Here is a 19,025-nt window from a genome sequence, read left to right on the forward strand (position 1 = left end):
CGTGCCGTGAGGCAGTGGTACAGAAGAAAACGTGCCAAAATTGACAAAGCCTTGATATTCGTTTATTGTATGATAAGCTTGCCGGTTACATTCGCTTAGCACATGCTAGTTGAGGTACATTGGTTAATCGACCGTCTGCGGCTGGATTGCATTGAATGTTATCCGAATAATTCATTCTTTGCATCTGTTACATTACATTCCCGATGTAGTAGAACCGTCTGGTGCGGAATCAATCTGCTTGCGTCAATCGTTTGGTGTACGCTTGATAAGCTATAGTGGTTAATTGTTGCGCGGTAGATTCTTCCATTTCGTTAACTAACCGCTTCAGGACACCATCGGAACGTTGCAGAAGCTCGTAAGGATGCGCGTATTCGACCGCTCTGCCCGCATCCATTACTAGCACTCGATCGCTATCCATTACGGTATGCAAACGATGGGCTATTGTTATAACAGTGCACCGTTCGAATTGATCTCGGATGGTTTTTTGAATCAAATTATCGGTTCTGGAAAGAGAAACAAACAGAATGAATAGCTCTATGTATGAGTGTGTCCGCTGAATATTTGCTACATACTCTGGGTCGACGTTGGCAGTAGCTTCATCCAGAATGAGTATAGGATTGTTGCGGAGAATAGCACGCGCCAAGCACACAAGCTGACGCTGACCCATGCTAAAGTTTGCACCACCATCGGACATTTTACCATCCAACGTACCCTCCATCGCCTTAACTACCTCCTTCAGCTCTACATATTCTAGCGCATTCCAAAGCGTATCGTCACCATGTTGCTTGAAAGGATCCAAATTTTCTCGCACCGTACCGGAAAACAGAATCGGATCTTGTGGAATAATAGAGATCCGTTTACGCAGATCGTGCAATCCCACCGTACCAATGTCAACGTTATCAATGCGTATGATTCCTTCATTAACGGCCAACCGGAACAGTGCTTGAATGATGGACGATTTGCCTGCACCTGTTCGACCGACGATTCCTATCTTTTCGCCTGCGCCCATCGACATATTGAGGTCTCGCAGAACCGTGTTCGATTGTGACGAGTAACGCAACGAAAAGTGCTCGAACCGTATCGATCCCTTTGCCGGCCAGTCGACAGGAGGTTTGTGTTTTCCGATTGACACGAGCGATGCTTCCGGTTCGACCTCAGCATACTCTACGACACGCTCGACGGATGTCATTTGATTTTCTAATTCCGCCGTTTGTCGCATACCCCATTGGCACATGAAGATCAGGTTGAACACTTGTGTAATAGCCAGCCCCACATTGCCACTCATTGCTATCGTATCAAGGAGGAAAAACAGGTAGAACAGTATGGTTATTATAATCGATTAGTGTTCCCCACCTGCACGTACTACTTACAATTTTCCACCATCAAAAAACTTAAAGTTACCACGGCGATGTACAGAACGCACACCAGCTCCAACCATTGGGCGAATGCGCGTGTTGTCGCCAGAAAAAGATACCATGCCGAGGTGTTCAGATCTTGATGTTTATCGAATTCGTCTGCCAGAATTTTCTCCACCCCAAATGCACGGATGGTACTAAGACCTTGGAAAGACGCATTCGCATGAGAGAATATACGGCTCCTCGCTAGAAAGCACATAAGAAAGTTAGCAAAATAGCTTGTAAAAAGTTTTGTGCACAAATATTTTAAGGATTTATGCTTCTGCACACATACTCGATGCTTCTACTCTCTTGATGCTACGGGCAGTGTTGGTGTATATGTGACGTAGGAAGTAAAAAATGATGGCCATGACCAGTGTTGGAAACAAAAGCCAGTAGTTCACCACCGCTACCAGCACGATGATCGCGGAAAACTCTACAAAGAACTGCGACGCGTTTGCGCGATAAAAAAATAAAGAGTAAAGTTTTATTTAACGAGCGAAAAAATACTTGTTGTGCGTACTTACCAGAATGCAGTCCATCATCGCAAACGGAAGAAAGGTATCGATGCAACCAATATCGCGTGAAAATCGGTTCAGTATGCGCCCGGATGGGTTTGTGTTGAAGAAGTACATCGTCGCACGAGTAATGCCGCGGAAAAGACGATCATGCAAGCGTATTGTGGCACGCAGACAAATGTAAAAGAATAGAAAAGATCGGCTCAAGGACAGCACGAACATAAACAGCATCGCTATCGCATACATCAGTATATACTGGTGGCGGGACAATCGAGTAAAGATGCTTCCTTCCAGTTTTGATGGGATTGGAAGAATAACGTCATGGTCGTCGGTAATATTATGGTCCGCACCCATCTCCGTTCGATTGCTTTTCAACCGTTCGAGAGCGCTTGAGTACTCTTCCCAGTTTACCCTACAAATGGAAAAGAAACGTTCTCAGTGCATCTCGAAATGAAAGGAAAGCGAATGAATATTAATCCTTTCTCACTATATGAACATCACGTCTCGTCAAGTGCATGAGTGAACCGTAAATATTCAATCTCTTGAATAGCTGTTCGGAATATTTTTTGTATTTTTTTTATAATTGACTTTGCATTTCGCAAAGGCTAATTAAATTCATACACCGTTTGTTTAATAAAATATACAACTTTTCACAATCTTATTACCATCAACGACAATGAAGCACATTGCCATTTTTATAATGAAACAGCTGATTGGTTTTTTAAGGTCAATAAACGAAGTCGATAAATGGCAAGATTAAAAAAGAAATGTAATATCGAAAATGATACACAAGTGGATGAAATGGGTAGACGGTCTTTCATCGCGCTGGGTTTCGCGAAATAAGAACCAAACACTCTTTTCTAACTACACAAAATCTCCTAATGGTCACGTCCATCACAGAATTACTCTTTTTAGGAACATCCCTTTTGGAGCGTCCGTCCATTACGATTGGAAGCTTGGTTATTAGCACCAATCGACACGTAGTCGTTGTAAGGATCTTAAAGCTTGTGTTTATGTTTTTTTTCCTCGGCCCAACTTCATATTGATATTAATTTACACTTACCACTGGGAGATGTAGTAATCGATACCACTCATGCTAGCCTGCGCCAAGAGAAACAGGACAACATCCAACACCAGCAGAAGGTTGCTTTCCACCGCAACAAAAAAGCTCTTGTACACTCGCCACCCGATACGGCCGGTTAGTTGTGATTCTTTATGGAGGTGATTTGGATCGTCTTTCACCGTACCATCTTCAGATGGGTTTGATCTTTTCTTCGCTCCACGACGTTCTTCGCGGTCATCGTACCCATCAAAAACCATGCTGCTCGAAGAAAATGGCGACGGTTGGTAAATGGACTGGTGCTGTTGATGCGCTGGCTGGTGTTGTGCCGGTGTTGGATGAATGGAGAATCTTCTTTCCTGCAAAAGGTTTAAAGCAATACAAAGTTACTAATTATGGTATTGTGTTCATTTTTTTCCTACCATGTTACACACGCGCCAATTGACACCACGCAGTGTTATACATTAGAGGCAATTACTGTGGTTTTTGTTGTGCATTTAAATATTCAATAAACGCATCACTATACTATAAATCCCTATGCGGGTTTCGATGGCTTGCTTCGCGTTTAGCTATCGTGATAAAATATGCAAATTACATTTCCACCGGTACAATGCCGTTGTGGAACGAAAATTAGTAGACGCCGTGTAGCCGCTCCCTCTGGTAGGATGAGTGAAATCGAATTCATTTCAATTTTGAAATGTAAAAAAAACGCACTACGGTACCTTCACGTGCGGTCACTGATCGAAAGTCGGATAAGAAAATCGCTCATTTTTCTAATTCGCGGCCGCGGCTATCCAATGCTGTGGCCGCGCCGGACGACAGCCATGCGACATGTTGATAGATAAAACTGGGCAAAAATAGCACGCTACACCTACCGTCATTCTATGCGTCTCGGGCTTACTGCCGATATCAATGCTGATGGTGGTGGTATCATATTCAATCCCATTGTTCACGGCACTATCGACTTTCCGTTGCTGCTGTCCGGTATGCTTGTCTAGGGTGCTGCAAAGTTGCTCTGTCGAGGGCAATGTAGACGGGTCATCAGACGGTGATGCGTTGCTTTGTTTCCGTCCCCGTCCATCGTCTCCGTGATGTGGTTCGCTCAGCATGGTAGTAAAGTGCCCCGATTCTGCCAGCGTGCGGAATGATCCCTGCTGTTCGACGTTTCCCATATTCATTAGCACGACATGCTCCATGTCCTTTAAGTATTGGAGCTGGTGCGTTACTAGCACGCAAACTTTTTCCTGCAATTGAAAATTTTTGTGTAAGCTACTGCGGTATTATGTTTTTATATTTGTATATTTGTGAGCCGGGAAACAAAGCCGTTTTTACGCCTTGCTAAACTTTGCGGACCTGTTATTGCTTTCTGTGTGTGTGTGTGTGGTTTTTAGCATGGTTTATGAACCCCCGTGCGAGAAGAAACATATGCATGTACTTGCAAACAAAAAGAAGAATTCAAAGCCTTGCAAGCCTTGTAATGAACAAAGAAATTGTAGGCAAACGAAGGTAGAATGTGGGTGAAATAGTTGTTACCAGCACGCATTCGTATGGCTTAAACGCTAACGAATCACGCGGCTCTTCTTCGTGCTATACAAAATGTGTGTTATTTGAGATTTATTCGATATGGTTAGAAATACTGCATGGTAACACAAAACTCAACAAACTGCTTGACTCAAATAAATTTGAGAAATATTTAGTAAATGTATAACTCTCACGAACATCCAAAGTTGTGATAACCGAAGAACCTAATGGAAAGCTTTATCTCACCTTTAAGTACTTCACGATACACTCCTCGAAGATGTGTTTGCCCACGTGAGCATCCACCGCGGATAATGGGTCGTCTAGAAGGTAAATGTCTGCCCGACGGTAAATGGCTCTTGCCAGGCTGATCCGAGCACGTTGCCCACCGCTCAAACTAATACCGCGCTCACCCACGATCGTTTGATCTCCATTGGGCAGAAGCTGAAAATCTCGATCCAAAGCACAAACCGATACCACCTCCCGGTAGCGTTTCTCCTGGTAGTCCTCGGTGAAGACGATGTTGTTTTTAACCGTTCCCTCAAACAGCCAGGGTTCCTGTGGTGCATAGCTAAGATTCCCGTTGATTTCCAATCGGCCCTCGTCCAGCTCAAGCTCGCCGAGGATAACCTGGAGCATGGTCGATTTACCACTTCCCACCGAACCAACGATTACACACGGCTTTTTCTTGTCTACAGTCAGTGTTACGTTTTTTATTCCACTAGCTGCAAATAACAGTAAAGTGTTTTAGCATGTTGTTTAGGGTTTCCTCAGGCAAGAACAGTTTGCCAAAGCAGTACAGTACCTCGTACATTATCTTCACCGTCGGAAGCTGGCAGATCCTTTTCCCAGAGAGCCGTTGCGTTGCGCATAAAAATTCCTTGCCGCGTTACAGCTTTTCTGTTAATGAAGCGCCTGCTGCGAGGCACATTTTTGCTATTGCTACGGGCGTTTCCTTCCGGACCTGCGTTTGCTACACTGTCCACCCCATTCCCATTACGGACGGGTGGCAGTAGCTCGCAAGCACTCTCATCTACCGCAGTCTCCTGCACCGTCTGTTTGGGCCGATCCGGTCTAAACTTTCGCTCGTCCAGCAACAGAAAGTCCTGTATTCGTCTTATCGACACCAGTCCCTCGTGAACGGATGTCAGTGCCAGCGGCCAAAAGTGTAGCATCGAGCTGTACAGCCAGTTAAAGTAGGAAGTCACGATGAACACCCGCTTTGCGGTGAACACGTTTCCGTACAGGACGTACGCGACTAAGCTTAGAAAGATGGCCACACGTGAAACGAGATTGAAAGATAGCAGACCGGCGCGTATAAATAGTGTTCCCCGTATCCCGTTCACCTCTTTCCGCCGGATACGGTCCACCATGCGGCTAAAGCTATCCTCCCAGGCGTACATCTTTATCACTTGAATGCCCTGTATGATTTCGTTCATAAACTGTATCCTCCGGTCGGTTCGATTGGCCGTTTTCAGCCGATAAAGTGCCGCCTTCTTGCCAAGCCACGCTAAAAGAAACAGATATTTATTTATTTGCATTTCAAATCTCAACCGGTTCTGGCTGTTGTATTGTATTATCGATTTGTTGTTCCAATATATGTTTTTTGCAATACGAATCGAACCAAAAGTATTTATTTATATTTATTTTATTTTATACAGCAATGAGCCATATTTTCAAAATATGAAGATGAAGATTTTTAAAATTGTGATCTCTTTGGAAAATGGATGCATAATTGTATACTCTTCCAACGTATACATTTTAATTGACTGACTGCTAAGTGACTTATCAGAAACTATTTTACTTGTTCTTAGTGTTTGGTTTTACAGCCTCAGAAGGCTTTGTGACCCTTCTTGGCTTTTCTTGATTTATCAAGGATTTCATTTATCTAAAGCTGAATAGTCAGTCCCAAGTCCAATGGGCTGCTTCAATATTGTGATAATTGGTAATTGTACGGTTAATCATATAGCCTTCCTTGTGCATAACTTGATCCTTAATCATTACTTTCTTTAAAAAAAACTACTTAGAATGTACACAAGTAGTAAACTTACCTTGTAAAGGAATAAAACTGAGCAAAAATGCAATGCCAAACAGCCCTGATATGCCAATCTGTCTGTAGATGAAGTATCCCAGCACCAGCAACTCTATTAATCCTTTCCAGATGTCATGTACGAAGCCGGTCGCTGTATCGAATTTGGCTACATCGTTTGACATCAAATTGATCACCTGGCCCGTCATACCGTCCGTTCCTGCTGCTTTCGTTATACGCAGAGCCTAAATAACAATTAAGACAGCATTACGATGGGAAATAAAAAAAAGTCAATTAATAACGCACAAAATCTAAATGAATTGTTTTGGATATTTTGCAACTAAATCAAGTACTAAAACTGCACTGAGATGATTCTCTAACGTGAACTAATTGTGAAGGATATCGACCCATGACTATTCTTCCTGAATTTATTACCGGTACTCTCTCTCTATGGCGTTTTCCAGTCGTCTACTGTTCATGGAATACACAAATGGTCTGGAAATGCAAGGAAATTGCATGGACTTGACTGCAAGTTTTAGCTGGCATCGTTTTAAGTGCTACTGGCACTTCTACAGCCGTTCACTATGCTGGGGCTTAGATCAAATAAAATAAAAACCAATAAAAAAAGGAATCTGTCTCAATGTCTGCTGTGGCGCCAACGATTTGTTGCGGAAATTGTTGCATAATTGATTAAATTGTGCATGTTTAAAGCTGCAATCCTCTAACGCGACGCCATGCAGTCGCCAATTCGCTTCTTTTTTTGGGTTTGTTTTACTTTCTTGCAACACAACTTTCGTGGCGATTTTTTTTTGTCACGACATTGGCAGAGTACTTTGGTCGCATATTTTTATTTACAACGATACGTACCTTTTTGTAGAGCAGCGAACAGCATGCGACACGAATCTTCATTCCGATTTGAAATATGTACAGGATAAAGTGATGGAAGATGGCGACCGGTACCAGCGAGCAGAGAATGATCCCGGTAGCATAGTAATACGCTTCGTCCTTGCTAATGTCCTGCTGCCCAGGGGCAAAATAGGACACCAATCCTCCAAGACACTGCGGTTGCAGGATTCTACGGTGAAAGGAATGTGTGTTTTGCTTTCGTAATAATCAGATAACTCATCTTGTCCGTCCTGTCGTCATACCTAGCAAGTAGGTCCACGATAGTGTACATCGATCCATAGCAGAGTATCGATCGCCAATATATACGGCAAATGACCCGCAAAAAACTGGGCCGATTGCTGCCTTTCAGTTCCGCTTTCCAGTAGCTCTCGAATTGATAGGACAGCTGTGCGCTCTGGTGGTTTGAAAGCGTTTCGTAGATATCGGTCTCATCGATGGGACGCTTCAGACCTGCCTGAAACAGATTTTTCAACCACCAGAAAGTGTACCACGACACTGCGCCCGCTTTCGTGACCGGGTTAGCCTCCCGACGAAGATCGTGTATTTTTGTGTCCTGATCATACTCGGCCGGATTCATTTTGGTGTGAAGATGGGACACCACTAGCAACAGTAAAGTAATGGTAAATGAGGGAAACACTCTTAGAAGGTGTTCCACTTGAAGCTACCGAGCACAGTATAATCACTTATCACTTTGTCGCTGAAGCCGCACACGCCGGTGTCACTTTATCAGTAGTCTAGCAGAAGCATCTTTTTACGTTCACGAACACTGGCATTATGTATGCAAATGAGCTAAACATACATACGCTATCTCATTTCTCATTGCTGCGATTTAACTTTGTAAAAGCACAGAACAAAGGCGAAAACACCTCACGCTACCAAATTTGTTAATCAATCCACGGTGAAAATCACGATACAAGTAAACAGATAACAACAACACTACAAGAAGTAAAACGAAGTTATGCTGAATTATTTAATTTCATCAAAAGCATTACTAAACGCATGTAAGATCATGACTTTCCCTTTCATTCACGAAGAGCCATGATCTTGCAACGTTGTCGTGTGTATGTGTGTGTTCGTTAATGTTACTAAAGTGTATGATTAAGAATTCTTCATTCTTATCTCTCGACGCTATCACCACCATGCTTTGCTAGTCTCTAATCCTTTTAAAAACATTTCGTAGATGCTCATTTGACAGCGTATCTACGGGACGTATTTTGTAGCCATACACGCTTTAAGTTCATTGATTTATTTTAAATTGCAATCTGAACATAGCATAGCGGCAAAAAAATACTTCTAATCAGTCTCAACAATCACCTTTAGCAGCTGAATTTCGTTTTAGTAAATACAATCCACGTGCCGCCACGTGCGGGACAGATCAATAAGCGTATGTTTTGGGTAGCACATGGTAGCAACAAATTTGGTCTGTTTTTTTTCTTTCAAAATGAGTAATACTGGTATACCCACAAGAAAATGTTTTGAGGAAAGATTTTAAATTCTCACGTCCTCCATTTGGAGATTTTTTTTTTCTTCGCCGTGTTTGGTTCCTATTTGCACACTAAGAAGAGACTTTTCTATAGAAATAGACTGGACCACGCGCGAGAGAGCATCCTCAAATGATAATACGGCGGCGCACTGGCTGAAACTGGCTCACGATGTGTAATGAATGACGACGCCAACAAACGTGGGTTTAATGCTCATCCGCCCAACTGGCAGGACAAGGAAGCGAACGACACACTGAATCAAAACAAAAGATAACTCACGGTCAATCGTCAACGATTTTGTTTGCCATCATTTGTTCGTTCGGCCAACGAAAACGCAACGTACGTACGTCGCGTATTCGGAAATTTCTATGTGCGGCGTTGTTAACGATTAATCATTCTTCATCGCGGCACCGAGGACGCACGAGATCGGCCCCGACAAGGCCCGGTCAATGTCGGTTTAACTCGAACCCGTTCCCAGTGCGTGCCAATTGATTTGTGTCAATTCTACGGGTCAATGAAGCAGATACAGTTTCCACAGCAGATTAATTGAGCGAATTAAATATCGAGCTAAACGTGGCCAATCACACACACACACACAAATCAGCTTGTTTTCACACATTGTGTGTCCATTGGAGGGACATATTGTAATACACTTGTTGGGTTAACGATTACGCTTTTGCAATATATTCACAATATTTAATATATTGCCACATTTCTGTTCGTTTGTTGCTTTGTTACATGCAGAATGTATCTATTTACCCTGCCGGTACGTAAACAATGGACAAAGATTTGCACGAGAAACGATACGCGTGTTACACCGGCGAACTTGCTCGAACTAAAGCGCGAACCGCGTGTTGTAGCGCCATTCATACCACGTTTTAATCGCACTCTCATCGCTATTCTCTCACCACAGTCGGTCGATTCTCAATTTTCAACATGGGGAGGAAATTATGCTTAGTTTCATTTGGCGTTATGCCAATCGAATGTTTTTTTTTGTATATCTTCTTCCTCTTTCTTCACTCTCCTCATGTACGTTTGTACATTTATTAAAATTGTTAACTTTGTGATACTCATTGCGTTCAAATGAGCCAAACACTTTTCGAATAGAATGATCATTCTCTTCTCTCTTAACTACAACTGAATTTCAGCAAACACACTAGCAGAATCGGAGATTTTCGAGTCTCTCCTTTTACTCATTTATGAAGATCTGCAAGGTAGAAGTAATAAGTTCTGAATTCTCGTAGCATAGAAGAAATCTTGTTTTCTTCGAATAGCGCTCTCTTTATTCATTTTATGTTGCCGTATAGTGAATTCGAAGTAAGAAGTTAGATACTTTGGTTCTCGGCTAGACGTTATCCTCGTGCGATGTGAAATTCATGAGGTCACTTGTCGCATTGCGCCTTTTCCTATCCTGCTCGCTACAGTGTGTTGATGCTGAGAATGGCCGGTACATAGAACCTTCAGACGAGCGGTTTACGAATCGCTAAAGAGTTATGGAACAATTGTTCCTCTTTTTACCGGTAGCCGTGAAGCGTAGCGGTATTGGTTACTTGCAATCGAAATTTTACAAAAAAAGATGCGGCTTATCTGCTACTATATAAAACTTGACGAATTAAATCGACAACATTTTTACTAACTTACTATAATTATGACAAAAGTCAAGGCTTTATTGTTTAAGTATCGTGCATCGCGTATTTGTATGAAACCTCAACAAAACTTTTCGTTATCCATGTAAAGAGCTTAAGCTTGAATTTATAGCATACTTTTGTTGATGGTTTTCAAAAAAAAAATGTCCTAGTGCAAACAAATGTCAATGTATATAGGTTGTACAAGAAATAATCTCAAACATTGAAACAATGTGTGCTTCCAACTACTGTCTTATGACAATCCCAGGGTAATTGCTTCTGTTTGTCTTGCGCTAGATTTTTTAAAGTTATCTTCGGCAGTGCGCATCAACATTGCCGCAGTAGCTACCCCGGTTTGATCCACCAGCCGTCGAAGATAACCAATCGGGCCATGTAGAAGCTCGTGCGGATGTCCGAATTCGACTACGCGTCCCGCGTCCATCACCAGTACACGATCGCTATCCATAACCGTGTGTAATCGATGCGCAATAGTTAATACTGTGCAATGGGCGAACTTAGTACGAATAGTTGATTGTATAAGTTTATCCGTCCTGTAACGAAACGTGAAAGAAAAATACTTTAAACCAACCCTAAAGCATTTGGATTCGCTGGTACTTACTCTGGATCAACGTTGGCAGTGGCTTCGTCTAGCACCAGAATTTTATTGTTACGCAAAATGGCTCTTGCAAGACAAACCAGTTGCCTTTGGCCCATGCTAAAATTGCTTCCACCATCCGACATGCGACACTCTAAACCGCCTGCCAGCGAAGATACAGCTTCCTTCAGCTCAACCTGATCAAGTGCATTCCACAGTTCGTCATCTTTGCGTTGATCGAAAGGATCCAAATTGCTGCGCAACGTTCCGGAAAACAAAATTGGATCCTGCGGTATGATCGATATTTTGTTGCGCAAGTCTCGCAATCCCAGTGTTTTCGTATCGATATCGTCGATCTCGATGTTTCCTTCGAATGGTGCCAAACGGAACAGTGCCTGTATGAGGGAGGATTTACCTGCCCCAGTTCGTCCCACAATTCCAACCTTTTCGTTCGAACGGATCGTAAAGTTAAGATCCTTCAGCACACGTTCTCCTTCTTCGTTGTAGCGTAGATCGACGTTGGTAAAGCGTATTGCGCCGAACTCGGGCCAGTTACGTTGCGGTCGGTGTTTTGGTGCTGTCTCGAGCGGTGGTTCGGACGGTAGATTTGTATACTCATTCACTCGCTCCACCGAAACCATGCGATTTTCCAATTCTGCCGATTGCCGCATTCCCCACTGGCACATACCGACCAAGCTAATCGTCTTTGTGATGGCCAACCCAACGCTGCCTCCGAGCATTTGTTGGCTATTACCGATGAGAAAGCTTATCGTTACGATACCGATATATATAACGCACACCAGATCGAGCCACAACGCAAAAGCACGGCTAGTAGAGATAAACATGTACCAAGCGGACGAATTAACATCCAGAATTTCGTTAAATTCACGTCTTAACACTGATTGTGCACCAAAAGCCCGAATCGTCGAGAGTCCTTGCAGAGTGGCATTTGTGTGTGAGAAGAGGGGCGATCGATTGACAGATTCTATGCGCTTTACCACCCGTGATGTGTTTAGATAAATCTGTCGAATGTAGTACATCATCACAGCCACAATCGCAGTTGGAAGAAGGAACCAATAGTTGACGATCGACACCACTGCTACAACCGCGATCATTTCCAGGAAAAACTGTACACAAAAACAAACAATAACAAGGATTAGATCTCCCAGGCAAAAGATTTTTTTTTTCGTTTTTTGAGTTACCACAAAACTTACCACAACGCAGTCCAGCAGGGCTAATGGCAGCGAAGAGTCGATCGAATCAATATCTTTCGAGAATCGATTAAGGATTCGACCGGAAGGATTTGTATTGAAGAAATGCATAGTTGCACGGGTTAATCCACGGAAGAGGCGATCGTGTAGATTTACGGATATACGAAGACAGACGTAAAAGAACGAAAACGATCGTTGCACAACTAAGATTACCAGCAGTATTATTAATCCACTGTAGATCCAAATGTACTGCTGCCGTTCAATGAAGTTACTGACATTTGTTTGCTCCTGGAGCAAAATGCGCACATCACGAGAGCTCAAGATTGTGTGATTATCATTCAAATCAAACTCAGGAGGAATGCCTGCAACTTTTTCTTCCCAATTTACCCATTCTGCCACAAAAATGTCCACTCCACTAACAACGATTTGCGATAGTATCATTAACATGCTTAACCAAAACACCCAGCCGCAACTGTTGACCGCAGTTATGTAGGTTTTGTACACGGATAGCCCCACGCTGCCGCTTCCACCTTGAGATTCTTTTTCTTCTTCTTGCTTTTCTTGCTGTAACAGATCCATCATAAGGTCGTCACGCTGCGAACCGGTTGAAGAACCACTAGTCCGTCTAGGACGTAGGTTCTTCAGCTCCTTTTCTATTGGACTGTCAAGAGGAGATTCGTCAGGCGTCAGTGCCATGATCGATTCGATATTCGATTTCTTCAGTTCTCTAAAGCTTCCACAAGCTTCCACTCGCCCGGCATTCATCAGAACTATCTGCTGGACGTCTTTTAAATACTGCAACTGATGTGTTACCAAAATACATACACTATTCGCGAGGAAATCACGGATACATAGTTCGTAGATATGTTTGCCCACATGTGTATCGACGGCCGACAATGGGTCATCCAGCAGATAAATGTCTGCCCTTCGGTAGATGGCACGGGCCAGATTAACACGTGCTTTTTGTCCTCCGCTTAAACTGATTCCGCGTTCTCCAACAATCGTTTGATCACCGTGTGGGAATAGTTCAAAGTCTTTCTCGAGAGCACAGACGCGTACCACTCGCAGATAACGTCGCTCGTCGTACTCTTCTGTGAACAAAATGTTGTTCCGCACACTTCCTCCGAAAAGCCAAGGTTCCTGTGGGGCATAGCTAACGGTTCCATGAATTTCTACTCTGCCGTCGTCCAGTTCAAGTTCTCCTAAAATCACCTGCAATAAAGTGGATTTTCCGGATCCAACAGGACCTATCAAAACACACAATCTTCCCGGATCAACGGTCAAGCTAACGGATTCTATCCCAACATTTGAACTCTCTTCAGGACCATCTCCTCCACCGCCTCCACTGGCGGTTACAGCGACACCTGACGCAGCCGAAGGACACATCCAACTTGCTGTGGCACTATCGAGTACGATACCTTTCCTATCGCCTTCCGCCGTTTGCACCAGACGTTTTGGTAGTAAGGGTTCAGAATCAATCTCATCACATTTTACTACAGCTTTGATACCGTTTTGCTGGGCGCTTTCTTTTATGCCTTTGCTACCCTCTATGTCTCTCGTGCCTCCATCTTTATCGCTGGTAGCACGCATACTTTTTTTCGTGTTGTTCGTTCCACCTTTTCCATCCGATTGCGTGCTCATAGTGATCGAATGCTTTCCTTCGGGCGTTAGAAGAAAATCACGTATGCGCTTGAGCGAGATGTACCCTTCCGCACAGAAGGTAATAGCCATTGGCCAGAAATGTACCATCGAATCGTTCAGTATGCTGTAAAACGACGTTACAATGAACACCTTTTTGGCAGTGATAACGTTCTCGGTGACCGTGTACGACAGTAGGCTGATAAAAATGGACACACGCGATACGGTAAAAAACGATATGAGCGTTGCTCGCACGTACGCTCCACCACGAATCGCTTGTATCTCTTTCCGTCGGATTGTTTCGATCATCTTGGCGAACGAGCTCTCCCACGTGTACATTTTGATCACCTGTATGCCTTGTATGATCTCATTCATAAAGCGTACACGCATATCGGTTCGTTTAGCTGCCTTCATACGATACGTTGCCGTTTTCTTGCCTACCCATGCTTGAAGTGGGATAAAACTCATCAGGAACGCCATTCCAAGTAAGCCTGAGAAGCCGATTTGACAATAAATGAAATAGCCAAGCAGGATGGCTTCCATTGGACCTTTCCAGAGATCATGTACAAAGCACAAAGCTATATCGAACTTTCCAACGTCGTTCGAGAGCAGATTGATGATTTTTCCATTTAGTCCATCACCCGCCATGGTCGATTTAGAGAGTTTAAGTACCTAAAGGATGAAGCAAAAACACGCAAAGTGTTCTGTTATGTATCTCGAAATTAAAATCCTACTATAAAACTCGCCCAAGAATGAAACCAGAGCGTTTATCTTCAGAAAAAAAAACATTACCTTGTTATAAATTAAGCACGATGCACCAATGCGAAACTTCATTCCCAGTTGAAAAATGTAGAAGATGAAGGGATGAAACGAGATGACCGATAACAGCGAGCATGCGATAACACCTATCGCGTAAAGGTACGCGTCTTGTTCGCTGATGGTGTCCTGGTTTGGCGTAAAGTAGGATACCAACTCTCCTAGCAACAGGGGCTGAGCGACCCGGTTCGCTGTCTCGAATGCCGAGAACATTAAGCCCCAGAACAGGGTTTCCTTACCAAATGCTCTCCAGTAAACACGAGCAAAACTAGCTTTGGCTGGTCCACGTTGTTCCTCTTCCGACCATAGTCGCTCGAATGTTTCCTCCAATCCGTGGCTACAGTGCTCTGGAAGTGTGGCGTACAGCTTGTCCTCCGTAATTTCTTTCCGCTGTCCGTACTGAAACATTTCCCGTAGCCACCAGAAGCTACGTTTCGAGAAGAAAGATGCATTCTGAACAGGGTTGCTCCGTTTCTCGGCGTTGAACGTGTTTTCGCGGTTCATTATCTACTAGAACGATTCGTCGTTGATCGTGATGTATAATTGTTTACTGCGAATTCTGTGCTGTGGTCAGTCATCAGCCACAAATGACCTCCCATCGAGTAGGATACCCAAGACCATACAAGAGTTATAATCAAACTGATTCGGTAACCGGTGCGGCACGTTTCCACGTGATCTGGAAAAAAAGAACGCGAAAGAATAAGAAAAATATTAGACGTGATAATAGGACGGAAGTTATCAATTTGCTTTCAAGCAGCATTTTAAACATTCCCTGCAAATTATAAAACACAGATCACCGCTAACACCACGATCGCTGGCGAGTCTTCTAAGAAACTGAACCAGTAATGTGTTTGTTAGCTTAGAAGAAGTTTAAAAGAACAAATTATTGTTACTCATTCTTTCATGATAGTAGTTTTTCCATCTACTGATAAAAAGAAAAGAAAAAACAATAGTTTCCCTTGTAGTACAATTCTTATAAACAGATCGACAAAATGGGTCATGAAAACGGTTACAGACTGTTGCCCGCATCTAGTGTATTCAATGGAGCTGACCAAACTAATCATTTCGCTCCACTGATTTCACATCCCTCATTATGTTTGACATCGAAATAGTGCGCAAAGCGAGGATTGTTGTGGCCACATCGGTGCGAAGCGGGAACCGGTTTTTCCGGTGTAAAGCATTCACAATTGAGTTTACCGGAGAAATGCCCTGTTCTACGTCGACGATGGTTTAGATTACAAACTTTTGCAAACATTTCATTCATTACAGACGATTTTTTGTTCAGTTCGCTTTATCTATTACATTGTGCCAATTCCAACGCCAACGGGATCTCCAGTATTTATTGTTTGCGTTTTTTGCCACAACGTTTAACAATGGCTAGGGTTTAAACCAGTCGCATTAAACGTTCGCGCACTTTGCATCACTATTGAACAATCTAACAAAAGGCAAAAATGCGTACACTAAAAATAACTTCAGTTGTTCCGGCATTGGTATGAAAATCAATGTACCCTGCCGAAACGTACGGTTACCCGTGGGCTTGACTGAGGTTTACCATTCCTTGTAAGCCATGGGAAAAGGTCCAATTCAGTCCGGGTCGAAGGCCAACCATAAACAATGCTCAATCAATACATCGCAAACTTTTGGCACCGTACCTAGTTAATGTATGTTGGGAACTCGTCATAACCATCTTCACAATGCTGGCTTATTACGTCGGGAAGAATTTTTTAGATTTTACTTGCTGGTAGAGATTTTGTCTGTGTACAGGAGAGCACACCCGTACGATTTATATTGGCGAAAAGTACTTAAAACCCAACATTTACCAGCATTTACGCAAGTAACGTTGCCTCGATCGTACACTTCCACTGAATCCGAAGCGTTCGGTATAAACACGCCCTGGCACGTTCAATCACCCTTGATTGATCGATGAAGCGAACAGAGCGTTTGTTTTCCTTCTCGTCTCGCTACGCACACTCACACGATGTTGAACTAGATAACGTCACTTTGCAGGAATGTATCGTTAGTTACACATTGCAAACACTAGAATTTGTTTTAGTTAGTTTATATCACTATATATGCTACCGAAACCTACCTGCGGCAGAACCGTCCACGACCGCGGTTCGGTTATGAATGAATGGGAAACAATGAATCTCTCTCTCACACATACACACGCACACGTATGCACACAACAAGTTGACGAAAAAACAGCTGTCAATGACAGTTTCATGCGCTCTCGCAACTCTCTGCGCTCTCTGTTGTTTTCCAACCATCCAGAGAGGATTTGCAAAATCTCACTATGAACAATGCAGTTTCGTAGCATTGGCTAAAAACGCACTTGGAAGGACGGAACATGCCAAGCATTGATTAATAGAGCTGATGTTGTTCAATGGATTGCATATTTTTATGCGACACCGTACGTACATTGTCCAAATATCGAAGTACTTACCGGCACAGACAATGAAGCAAACATAGACCGTCTAGCACCAAGCTCTAAGCTCAACTGGAAAATATTCTCTCTGATGGTCGCGTTTGTCGTATGTAGTACAATGTTATCTATCTGCTTTTGGGGTGCCAACAAGTCTCCTACTGATAAGCACCGCTGTCATGTTGATTTGCTACCACAGGGGTGATGCAAACGCAAGCGGAAGACGAAACTCTATTTCATAATAGAAAGTAATGCTAAGAACTGCAATAAACCATCCTGCACATGTTAGTAACGAAGCTTGGTAACAACGTTGTGCAATGTTTTTTCGGATTCTAGCCCTGCTTGGCAGTGAATCACAACACTGTACAATGTTTATCCTAATCCTAAACTGAGTACGTTTTGCCGTTCTCAGTACGTTTTTGACCGATTACATCCTACATTTTTTTCTCCAACATGTTAGAAAATAAGAAACATTGGCTCATTAGAATAATTTGCATTCATCTTACTAATACATATTTTTTTTAAATTTATTTTCGCGATCTCGTCTGTATAGGGCACGTTGGCGCGAAAATCGTACGATCTTCAATACACCGAATCCACGCCTGATGAATGTATCGCTTCTACGCGACAATAAACTGCTGCACGGCCAAGAGCGGCGAGGATCACGCATGTCCGTACGGTTACCGTCCCGTCAACCCAGCATGGCCTCACTGCGACCGCATTCGCCGAATGCATCGATAGGTAAGATAGGTCTGTATATGGGAATCCGGTCCCGATGTCTCGTCCATATTCAATAATGTCTGCTTGGACGTAGTTAACGTTACTCGTTCCTGGTTCCTAGTGTCGTCGTTGCCTTATGCTCTTTTAGCTGATCTTATCTTCTTCATCTGTCGTTTCCTGCCACTATCGAACTGTTTTCCTAACTTTGAGTCTTTTTTCTTATGTTTTTTTGTTGTTGTACCGATACTTGTACAATTGTCATTGTTGATCCTTGATGATCATTTTCGTTTTGCATCTCACCGCTAATCGACAATGAAGATCATTTTGATTATATTTTTATTTAAAAAATCGATTTTCCCAAGAACATTAAGCGCTTATTATTTCGAACCCGCTCTACAGAGAATAAATTGCGCTCCGACTCTACTCCATAAGTTTTATGAAGAACTCGTAACTGGTGACCAAGTAATTTCTTTTCAGGAGTACCAGATTGTGTGTACATTCCAACCCAAACATGTGCAAACAATGTTAGAAGCTAAACACTGAATTTATCGTTGATGGTTTTGTTTTGACTAAATGATTCTTTCGTTCGGCATGATTTAATCGTCACAAAAAAATGCTTATGTATTCTAGAAAGCGCTCTAGACAACTCTAGACACTCTTATTCTAGATATTCGATCTGGCTTGATCAGTCGCACTAAAGCAATATATAGTCTTAGATATGTAAAAGTATCAAATGATGTATGACATAGCATAATCTAAGCGTGCAGCTCTGTATTCATCGGTATAAATTTCAAACAATTTCAAATGATCTGCAACCTCGACTTTGATTGGCTAAAAAACACATAGCTCTCAATCGATTGAAAAAAGGGACGAATATAAACTCGTTCTGTTCATGTTCATTCCAAATTTAAACATTCAAACATGCTAATGCTTTGTATACTACATATAGCGAAATAGTGCAAAATGCTTTACATAAGCGCTTAGCAAAGTTCAAACATTGAAACACCGCATATGCTTTACTTTACTGAATAATTTCTAAAGTAACTTTACATACCACACTGTTGTTTCGTTAAAATATAATTCTGTTTGATT

At 42.7% G+C, this 19,025-nt stretch overlaps 1 protein-coding gene across 1 annotated transcript; it reads right to left on the bottom strand.

Annotated features, from left to right (window-relative positions):
* Nucleotides 1-40: 40 nt before the first annotated feature.
* Nucleotides 41-16,425, bottom strand: LOC125774907 (uncharacterized). The gene is made up of 17 exons (XM_049445276.1): nucleotides 14,768-16,425; nucleotides 12,341-14,647; nucleotides 11,151-12,253; nucleotides 10,788-11,082; nucleotides 8,890-8,980; nucleotides 7,668-8,025; nucleotides 7,387-7,594; nucleotides 6,542-6,764; nucleotides 5,296-6,000; nucleotides 4,740-5,215; nucleotides 3,848-4,216; nucleotides 2,976-3,331; nucleotides 1,922-2,324; nucleotides 1,690-1,840; nucleotides 1,371-1,601; nucleotides 573-1,287; nucleotides 41-503 (listed from the first exon to the last, which is right to left on the bottom strand). The coding sequence occupies exons 1-17, from the start codon at nucleotides 15,293-15,295 to the stop codon at nucleotides 230-232; spliced, it is 8,793 nt and encodes a 2,930-aa protein (XP_049301233.1). The 5' UTR covers nucleotides 15,296-16,425; the 3' UTR covers nucleotides 41-229.
* Nucleotides 16,426-19,025: the final 2,600 nt, after the last annotated feature.

Source organism: Anopheles funestus, chromosome 2RL, assembly GCF_943734845.2.
Source record: "Anopheles funestus chromosome 2RL, idAnoFuneDA-416_04, whole genome shotgun sequence".
Lineage (NCBI taxonomy): Eukaryota > Metazoa > Arthropoda > Insecta > Diptera > Culicidae > Anopheles > Anopheles funestus.

Excerpts from the sequence above, each read along its gene's own strand:
- LOC125774907 (XM_049445276.1), bottom strand. The coding sequence starts at position 15,295 with ATGAACCGCGAAAACACGTTCAACGCCGAGAAACGGAGCAACCCTGTT. Across the intron at positions 6,765-7,386 it reads GTTCGCTGCTCTACAAAAAG|GCTCTGCGTATAACGAAAGC; the intron begins GTACGTATCGTT and ends ATTGTTATTTAG. Across the intron at positions 1,841-1,921 it reads CGATGATGGACTGCATTCTG|TTCTTTGTAGAGTTTTCCGC; the intron begins GTAAGTACGCAC and ends AACGCGTCGCAG.